This window comes from Ictalurus furcatus, chromosome 14 (assembly GCF_023375685.1).
Source record: "Ictalurus furcatus strain D&B chromosome 14, Billie_1.0, whole genome shotgun sequence".
Classification (NCBI taxonomy): domain Eukaryota; kingdom Metazoa; phylum Chordata; class Actinopteri; order Siluriformes; family Ictaluridae; genus Ictalurus; species Ictalurus furcatus.
The window spans coordinates 8,498,978-8,509,473 of NC_071268.1; the positions used below are offsets into that span (position 1 = coordinate 8,498,978).

At 39.9% G+C, this 10,496-nt stretch overlaps 1 protein-coding gene across 1 annotated transcript; it reads left to right on the forward strand.

Moving 5' to 3' along the window:
* Window positions 1–3,912: 3,912 nt before the first annotated feature.
* On the forward strand, window positions 3,913–10,063 carry LOC128618403 (uncharacterized). The gene is made up of 6 exons (XM_053641978.1): window positions 3,913–4,525; window positions 4,872–4,913; window positions 7,588–7,631; window positions 7,823–7,915; window positions 9,788–9,919; window positions 10,022–10,063. The coding sequence occupies exons 1-6, from the start codon at window positions 4,267–4,269 to the stop codon at window positions 10,061–10,063; spliced, it is 612 nt and encodes a 203-aa protein (XP_053497953.1). The 5' UTR covers window positions 3,913–4,266.
* The last annotated feature ends 433 nt before the right edge of the window (window positions 10,064–10,496 follow it).

Sequence of the window (10,496 nt, forward strand, 5' to 3'; positions counted from 1 at the left end):
GAGTGGAACCTAAATCCCAGGTAGGCAGGTAGCTTGTGGTTTTCTGGCACGAGGTCACATGTATTTTTAGATTTTGTTTTAAGGGGTGTGCTGCTGCAGAAGTGGAGCAGTATAGACATAAATACAGTACCAGCCTAAGGCATTTTTAAACACACACACACACACACACACACAGAATAGATGTGTGTCCTGAGAAGACAGAATATTTGTTCAAAAGCAAACGACAATTCAAATTCCACTTTAGGCAGTTTATATATGGAGCTGCACTTGTACGTATCCTGGAACTGTGTCATTTCATACAGTATTCTGTGTAGTCCACACTGACATGGGTAATTTTAGCAAAAAGCTGTTTTTATGTTTTGGCCACACTATTGTTTTCCATCCATTTCCCAAAAAGCTTCCTGTCTACAATGAAATGTGGGGGTGGGGGGGATTTCCACCATTTTATCTTGTTTTTCTCGACAACACCTAATACTATATACAGAAATGGCGTGTTCCACCATCTTGGAATTGCTGTGATAACATGACAATCACATTTGTGGAAAAGCTATGTTTTCTACACTAGAATGTAAAAGCTGTTTTCAGGTTCATCCATTTTGGACAGAGGATTCAAATTATATGTCTTTTTGGTGGTGGTAAATGTTGTTTTAGTGTGGATGGAACGTCCAAATGAATAAGAAATTATGCATTTCTAAGTGTATCTGTCTTAATGAGGACCAGACCATAATATATACAGAATTCCTACATAGTCGTTTATGTTGCACTGTGAGCTTCCTACTGATTATGGGCATATGAATGGGGTGACAATACATCTGACTTGTCTAATGCACATTGTAACTAACTGAATTTGGTGCTAGGCAAAGCTGGGGCCTACAACAGCATGTTCATGCCTACATCATGGTCATGCTGGAACAGGTTTGGGCCTCTTAGTTCCAGTGAAGGGAAATTGTAATGCCACAACATACGAAGATATCGTATATAGTTGTGTGCTTCAAACTTTTTGGCAACAGTTTTGGGAAGGCTCACATATGGGTCTGATGTTCAGGTGTCCAAAAACGTATGGTGTGCATAAGTGTCTGCTCTTGGTCATGCACATATGCATATAGTGTGCATGTACACGCTTAAAACTACATTCTCCCCATCTAATACAGCAGCTGTAAACAAACAACAGCACATCCTGCTGGTGTCATTTGGCATTAGGGGAAATATAGGCTATCAGGTATTTTTATGTAATTGTTTACACCAACCCTATTTATACTTAAGTTTGAGAAACACCATTCTTTTTTTATGGGATTTGACAGACACCCTTATCCAGAGCGACTTACAATTATATCTTCTTGTTTGTTTTTTGATACAACAAAGGGCCTTGCTCAAGGGCCCAGCAGTGGCAGTTTGGCAGCGCCAGGATTTGAACTCAAGACCTTCCGAGCAGAAGTCCAATGTCCTAACCACTGAGCTTTTTTTTTTTTTTTTTTTTTTTTTTTCCAAAAGTCTTTTGCAATTTGTAATCACAGCTGCAAATAAAACATCTGTGTCCTTTTAACCCAGGTGTTTCCACTGCACTCTGTAAAACCCTGTATATACAGACAATACACTTTCTACCTTAACAGGCTTGATGTGCTTGTGAATCAGTTGCACTGGCTGGCGCAGGGGAGCGATTAGCCTTTTTAATAATTTTTTCTATTTATCATTATTACCATTTACAGTTTTTGGACCGTGTTAGAAGTGAAAACCTTCCGTCTTAACGTACTCTAGTTTGTAATTTGTTATGTCAATGTTCATGATAAATAGATTAATATGAAAATTTGTCTAGGACATCATCTAGCAACTTCTAGTGAATTTTTGGGCATGCTTTAGCTACTTTCCTCTGAAAAGAGTTGGTAACATTGCCGTTAGGTAGATGTGTATTTGTGTGTGTGTCCATGGTCTGGCGTCCCAGCCGGGAATATATGTGTGTGTGTGTGTGTGTGTGTGTGTGTGTGTGTGTGTGTGTGTGTGTGTGTGTGTGTGTGTGTGTGCATTATGCCCTGAGATGGACTGGCGTCCCAGCCGGGAGTATGTGTGTGTGTGTGTGTGTGTGCATTATGCCCTGAGATGGACTGGTGTCCCAGCCGGGAATGTGTGTGTGTGTCCATTATGCCCTGAGATGGACTGTCGTCTCAGCCGAGAATATATATGTGTGTGTGTGTGTGTGTGTGTGTGTGTGTCCATTATGCCCTGAGATGGACTGGCGTCCCAACTGGGAATATATGTGTGTGTGTGTGTGTGTGTGTGTCCATTATGCCCTGAGATGGACTGGCGTCCCAGCTGGGAATATGTGTGTGTGTGTGTGTGTGTGTGTGTGTGCATTATGCCCTGAGATGGACTGTCGTCTCAGCCGGGAATATATATGTGTGTGTGTGTGTGTGTGTGTGTGTGTGTGTGTGTCCATTATGCCCTGAGATGGACTGGCGTCCCAACTGGGAATATATGTGTGTGTGTGTGTGTGTGTCCATTATGCCCTGAGATGGACTGGAGTCCCAGCTGGGAATGTGCGTGTGTGTGTGTGTGTGCGCATATGTGTATGTGTGTGTGTGTGTGTGTGTGTGTGTGTGTGTGTGTGTGTGTGTGTCCATTATGCCCTGAGATGGACTGGCGTCCCAGCTGGGAATGTGTGTGTGTGTGTGTGTGTGTGTGTGCGCGTATGTGTGTGCGTGTGTGTCCATTATGCCCTGAGATGGACTGGCGTCCCAGCTGGGAATGTGTGTGTGTGTGTGTGTGTGTGTGTGTGTGTGTGTGTGTGCGCGTATGTGTGTGTGTGTGTGTGTGTGTGTGTGTGTGTGTGTGCATTATGCCCTGAGATGGACTGGCGTCCCAGCCGGGAATATATATGTGTGTGTGTGTGTGTGTGTGTGTGTATTATGCCCTCAGATGGACTGGCATCCCAGCTGGGTATACATATGTGTGTGTGTGTGTGTGTGTGTATTATGCCCTGAGATGGACTGGCGTCCCACCGGGAATATATATATATATATATATATATATATATATATATATATATATATATATATATATATATATATATATATATATATGTGCGTGCGTGTGTCCATTATGCCCTGAGATGGACTGGCGTCCCAGGCGGGAATATATATGTGTGTGTGTGTGTGTGTGTGTCCATTATGCCCTGAGATGGACTGGCGTCCCAGGCGGGAATATATATGTGTGTGTGTGTGTGTGTGTGTCCATTATGCCCTGAGATGGACTGGCGTCCCAGCCGGGAATACATATATATGTATGTGTGTGTGTGTGTGTGTGTGTGTCCATTATGCCCTGAGATGGACTGGCGTCCCAGCCGGGTTATATTCCCGAGTCTCGCCCAGTGTTATCGGGATAGGCTCGGATCCACATGGGTACTGAAGATTTAGTCCTTACGTGTTCAAATGTATTCAACGTTTTCTTCAGGACTTGGGACATTCATTAATAATGAACACATTGCTTCATCCAGTCACTGAGCTCCAGATCCCTACACCTTGCTTAAAGCTGACAGACGTTTCTTAAATGGCGGACCATCTACATTTAAATATAAACATGTCAGCACATTGCAACACGTAGTAATGTTATAAGGTATTATAATACAGTACTCTATTTATGCTATTTTCCTCATTATTTTTCTGACTAGGTAACATTATTCTCTTTCACACACTTCTATCACTGGTTTCTACAAAAGTTGGACAACTAACTGTACTAGTGTGAGCTAACATAGGGTTAGCTGAAGTAAAGTAAATCTCCCAAGAACAAAAATCCTGAACTCCAGACATTCATTTCCTCTCTTGCTTTGCTCTGCTACAGTCGCGCGCGCGCGCGCACACACACACACTGACTAACTGCTTAAATAGTCTGTGTGGACAGTCATCAGGACGCTCGCGCGGAGACTTTAGGGCGTGAATGACTTCGGTGCGTCCCAATGCGCATGCGTCCTAAATAGTGTATCGAATTAGCACATTACTATTTGTATCGACAGAAATTTAGGCATACTGTTTAGTAAGTAGTGTGCGGTTTGGGACGGAGTCCTTGCTTTGAAGTGACAGGTGGATTGTTGCTCTGTGATTGGATGAGTCGCACGAGACTAGTGTTTTGTGATTGGCTAAACCCACACGCGCGCATAAATTATGAACGTTAGGTCGTTGATGACTGCAACCCGGAAGTGGCTCGGGGCGTAACGTTTGAATTTCGACCGTTAGTTTTAAAAGCAAACAAACAAAAATATAACACAGTTAATGCGTGATGTCTAGTAAAGAAACGTCTCGTGTGCAACGCCAAAAAGTAACAAAGGCGAAATTAAAAACAAAGATGGTTGTTAGTAAAGCTTTTCTGGCGTTGCCAGTTAGAAAAAGTCCCGAAATTTCTGTGACCTGCTTATCAAGAAAGACACATCTAAAGTTTAGTTCTTCATTAAAATTAAAGGAGAAGTCTCTGGGTGCTACACTGGGTTTAACTCAGCACAAGATACAACAGAGCAGAGGGACCTCTGTCTATACACAAGGTAGATTAGCTAGCAAACTAAATAAACAAACTGCATATTGTTTAATACTCTTCACTTGCACTTGACAGAACTTATTATTACTTGGGTTGTCTTTTCTTTGTTTTTGTGTTTTTTGTGTTTTTTTACTTCAAAGCCTATCTATTCACTCTAACCACTAAACCTTCATATCACTCTCACATTCTTCCCTTTTTCATATACTTCATTTCCTCCATTATTTATTTCCTCCATAGACCTGCATTTCTTTTTCTTGTATTTTGATAAAAACCCACAACAGCAGAGTGTATTATTAAATCATGTCAAGATGTAGTAACAGACTATCTATCTATCTATCTATCTATCTCAAAAGATGCAGAGCCCTATCTTTTCGATGATGAAGAAAACGAAGAAGGTAATAGTTCAAAGATTTTATGCATATTATTATTATTTTTTAATTAAGCTAAAAATAAATTCCTTTGGCCTGTTCCTCCAGGATTTTGTGGATTTGAGATCGCAGAAATTAACATAAAATCAAGGACACTCTGCAATATGATAATGAGCCTTTATTGGTCACATATACAGTAGAGCACAGTGAAATTCTTTTCTTCGCATACCCCAGTCTGTTAGGAAGTTGGGGTTAGAGCGCAGGGTCAGCCATGATACAGCGCCCCTGGAGCACAGAGGATTAAGGGCCTTGCTCAAGGACCCAACAGTGGCAGCTTGGCAGTGCTGGGGCTTGAAGCCCTGACTTTCCGATCAGTAACCAGGAGTAATTGAACCACTTTTAAATATAATCAATTCTTCCCTTAGCACTGGCTATGTACCTAAATCACTTAAATTAGCAGTTATTAAACCCTTGATTAAAAAACCTGACCTTGACCCCTCTCAACTGTCCAGCTATAGACCTATATCAAATCTCCCCTTCCTCTCTAAGATTTTAGAAAAGGTTGTAGCAAAGTAGTTATGGTCGTACTTAGATAGGAATAACATTCATGAAATGTATCAGTCAGGATTTAGACTATAGCACAGAGACAGCGTTAGTTAAAGTAGTAAATGACCTACTACTGGCCTCTGATCAGGGTTGTGTCTCGCTGCTTGTGTTACTCGACCTTAGTGCAGCTTTTGATACTATAGATCATACTATTCTCCTTGATAGATTAGAAAATGTTGTTGGCATTAAGGGAACGGTCCTCTCCTGGCTCAGGTCTTATCTGACCGATCGTTATCAGTTCGTAGATGTAAATGAAGACTTCTCCACGCATACTGAGGTTACCTTTGGAGTTCCACAGGGTTCTGTTTTAGGCCCACTGCTTTTTACTTTATATATGCTACCCCAGGACAAATTATTCGTAAGCATGGAATTAGCTTCCACTGTTATGCTGATGATACACAGTTGTATGTTTCAGCGAAGCCAGAGGACAGACAGAAGCTTAGTAAGGTTGAGGATTGTGTAAAGGACATTAGACGTTGGATGTTAACTAACTTCCTTTTACTTAATTCTGATAAAATAGAAATACTTTTATTAGGATCACGAGTAGCTAGAAATAATCTTTCTGATCACATGGTTACGCTGGATGGACTTTCTGTTTCAACATGTACAGCAGTAAAAGACCTTGGAGTGATTATTGACTCCAGCCTATCATTTGATGCTCATGTAGATAATATTACTAGGATAGCCTTCTTTCATCTCAGAAATATTTCTAAGATAAGAAATATATTGTCACTACATGATGCAGAAATACTAGTTCATGCATTCGTCACCTCTAGATTAGATTACTGTAATGCCTTACTGTTTGGATGTTCCAGTAGGAGCATAAACAAACTCCAGTTAGTCCAGAATGCAGCTGCTAGAGTCCTAACTAGAACTAGAAGATACGACCATATCACACCAATATTATCAATACTGCATTGGCTCCCAGTGGAATCCCGCATTAACTATAAAATACTTTTATTAGCCTATAAAGCACTAAACAGTCTCGCGCCACAATATCTATGCGACCTTTTGGTTTTCTATGATCTGCCACGCCTACTTAGATCAAAAGATGCAGGCTATTTGACGGTACCTCGAATAGTGAAGGCTACAGCAGGGGGGAGAGCTTTCGCTTATAGAGCCCCACTGTTATGGAACAGTCTTCCTATTAGTGTTCGGGACTCAGACACAGTCTCAGTGTTTAAGTCTAGGCTTAAAACGTATTTGTTTACTCAAGCCTACCCTGACTAGACTTTCTATTATACTAATTCCCAGTCCTAATAATCTTTTCTCTCCCTCTCTCCTTCTGCCGAGCCACACACGATTTTATGGAGATACTAGAGATCCAGATCCTTTCTGCCTCTGGATGGAGCTCAAATCTTCTCCAATTCCAGACTGCTGGGACTACTGCTGCTCCTAAGGCCATACAGACTTCATATAAGTCAATAATGAACTTTTTCACATTATCTGTTGTTAAGCAGATGAGGATGGGTTCCCTTCTGAGTCGGGTTCCTCTCAAGGTTTCTTCCTCTTAAAACATCTTAGGGAGTTTTTCCTTGCCACCGTCGCCACTCAGTGGCTTGCTCATTTGGGATAAATCCACACCTTTAATATCTGTATACCGTGTTGATATTTCTGTAAAGCTGCTTTGAGACAATGTCTATTGTAAAAAGCGCTATACAAATAAAATTGAATTGAATTGAATTAACCCAGAGCCTTTACCGCTAAACCACCACTGCCCATATTCGGAGGAACTTGCAATTTTTCTAAATTACCACAGATTTTTCAGCAGATTTGGGCCAATATGCGTCACGTGATATCATCATAACGCGCATTCAGCCAAAGCCCCGTGTGATTCACGTGCGTCGACCATGAGTACAGCTAAAAGGTCTCATTTCCCAACAAACATCACTCTGAAAGACCGTGCAAAACACTTTCAAGCAATTGCAATTTTGCAAATTCAAGTAGTTTTCCACCAAGAAAAGTACAAAAATCTCTGCAAATTGTGTAGAAATTTTTAAAAAGCTGCAAGATAATGAAGCATTTTTGGCCACAACAATTTGTACATTGTGTACATTGTCTTTTTATAAAACATGCCAACATGATATGTTGACAGGACCATTGAATAATGCCCCAGGAGGTAGAAAGGAGAAAGGAACTGTAAGTATTTCTGCTTAATATCTAGGCAATCTAACCTATACAGTGGAATATGAGTTTAAGGCTGCATTCAGAAGAACTTTCTGGAATCTGTCAAAAACTCACCTTCTCATTTTCTGACAGATGCTAAAGATTCCTTGTGAATGTAGCTTAATATTATTTTCAGCAGTTTATAGGTTTAACTGTTTCTCCAGCAGTGTGAAGTGAAGCAGAGTGTGCTGAGGACAATATCCAGGATGCTGCAGGAGAACAGGATCATCAGAAAGCAGTGGAACAGGTTATCTCAGGTAAACCTGACACATTATATTAGACAAATCCTCAGAACCTATGCATATTTCAAATCCCTACATACCTGACTGTACTACAGGAAGCATTGCAGTATGTCAGAATACCAAAAGATTTGCAAAAGAAACATATGTGTTTAGAAGGCCTGTACTCTCTACAGGTTGTTCACCTCAGTGTTCATCTTTTGTTAGCAATAAGCTAGCCCGCTAAGTGAACAATTTCCTCCTCCTGTATAGTTAATGTTATAGCTTTATCAAGCAAATATGGCTGTATGTTGATTGAGTTAAAGCAAATATATTTGTATATACAGTATATATATATATATACATATATATATATATATATATATATATATATATATATATATATATATATATATATATTTAAGGTAAAAGGTGCTATGATTCATGCTGTGAGCAGCCATGTAGATTTGGCATCGCATGATGAACTTGGAGTTGAGGAGACCATCCCAGGTTCCCGAGAAGGAATTCTGAGTTGAAGGGGCTTTTTCATTGTTTTTTCCTGGTTGGAGGTTGGGAATTACAAGTTACAACCTCTAGTCAATTGCAGCATTAGCCCTTGCTTCATCTCTGCCTAAAGAGAACGATGCAGCAGCGCTTTAATCCTTTAGTCTGTCAGCTCTCTCACATCGGTAGGGTTGCTCAGCAATGGCAAGACAAATGCTATGTTGATGGTGCCTTGTAAGTAGTAATTTGCAAGTTGTAATAACATCATTTCCCACTTCGGCATATATTTTGTTTGCTCTGGCAGAGCACTTAAAGCTCATAAAAAGCTACTTTAACCCCACTGTGACAGTCACAGGCCTAGGTGGTTAATGGTAGCTTTCTACTATAGTGAACTTTAAACATTCATGCAACATTTTGGACTGAAATTTCAGTATAGCAACAACAGAGGACAATAGCAAGTAGCAACAGCAACAAGCTAGCCAACTAACGCTAGTGATAATTTAATGGTGATTATTACTTTCTCAAAACAGTGATTAGTTTGGCCAATGTTACAGATTTAGCCAAGTACTGTGTCTGTACATTAATTGATTTAAAGCCAATAATAAACTAATTTAAAAGTAGAGAAGGAGCTGTTGCTGGTCATTCTTCACTGTTCACACTGTGCATGACCATGTTGATTTGGTGTCACTGAATAAACAGGGAGGAACTTATAGTTGAGAAGACTACGATAAGTTGCAGCTGAGAGGGCATTTTTTGTGGATTTTACATTTACATTTATTCACTTAGCAGACGCTTTTATCCAAAGCGACTTACAAATGAGAATTTTACCAGTTGTAGGCGGGGAATTACAAGGTGCAACATGGCCTCGAATGCAGCAAAACCTTCCTAAAGCCTTGAAATTTTCCACCCAACTGTGTTGATAAGTTGTTCCTTTTTCGAGGCTTCAGATGTCTAATAGAGGCCTCTAGTGGTCAAAAGAATATAGGCCTGAGTACCATGTGAAACATTTTAAAAGACTGCATGTGTAAATTCTGAACCAGCAAGAGCGAAAAAGGAAGAAATTCTTGAATAATGTATGACTTTTTATTATTATTAATCAGTGCCTAGAAATTAACTTTAAATAATAATGTGAGTAGAAATCTCTTCATAGAGCTTATATTGTGATGGCTCTGGGCTTCTCATCAGAAGACTGTGAGTTTGAATCCTGGTACTGCCAAGCTGCCACTGTTGGGTCTTTGAGCATGACCTTTGGATAAAAGCGCCCGCTAAATAACTTAAATGTAAATAATACTACTCGATCATGCCAAAAGTATGTGGACACCTGACCATCACACACATATGTGGTTCTTCCCCAAACTTCCAAAGTTGGAAGCACACAATTGTACAGAATGTCTTTGTATGCTGTAGCATTACAGTTTCCCTTCACTGGAACTAAGAGGCCCAAACCTGTTCCAGCATGACCAAGCCCCTGTGCACAAAGCGAGTTCCATGAAGACATCATTTGCAATGGTTGGAGTACAAGCTATTATTACACACAAGGTATTCGTTATTGCACACATTAGTTTAGACAATGACAACACTGTTCTGTTCCTGTTAAAAACACATTGCGATATAGAATTTTGTTGTTCTTATAACTTGTAGACTTATCAAAGAAGATTGTTAAACCTGCTTGGAATGCTGTAGAGACTGATCACCTGCAAATGTTGGAGAATGACTTTCAAGACTTTTATTTTGCCTTTATGCATGTAAAAAAAAAAAAAAACATGTTGAAAATATTACACTAGATGTTTGACCCTAGATGGTGCTATATTCAAAGCTTTCACTAACTGATCGTTACTTTTTTTTAAATGTTTATGGCAATGGTAAAAATGTACCCTCAAATTTTAGGTTTTGGAGAGGCATGAATTATTTTAAGGTTGACTAGTATTTGGGAATTTGTTTGTTAACAGTTTGCTAACAAAAAGCATTGTGATAAGGTCATTTTGTCTGCTTTTGTTGTCTTGGAGTTTACAAAGATGTTTACACTCTGGTTGAGCTTGTGGAGTGAAAATAGTTATTTCTTTAATACAGTCACCATTGAGCTTCTGAGTTTTTAGAATGTTCTGTATTACTTTCT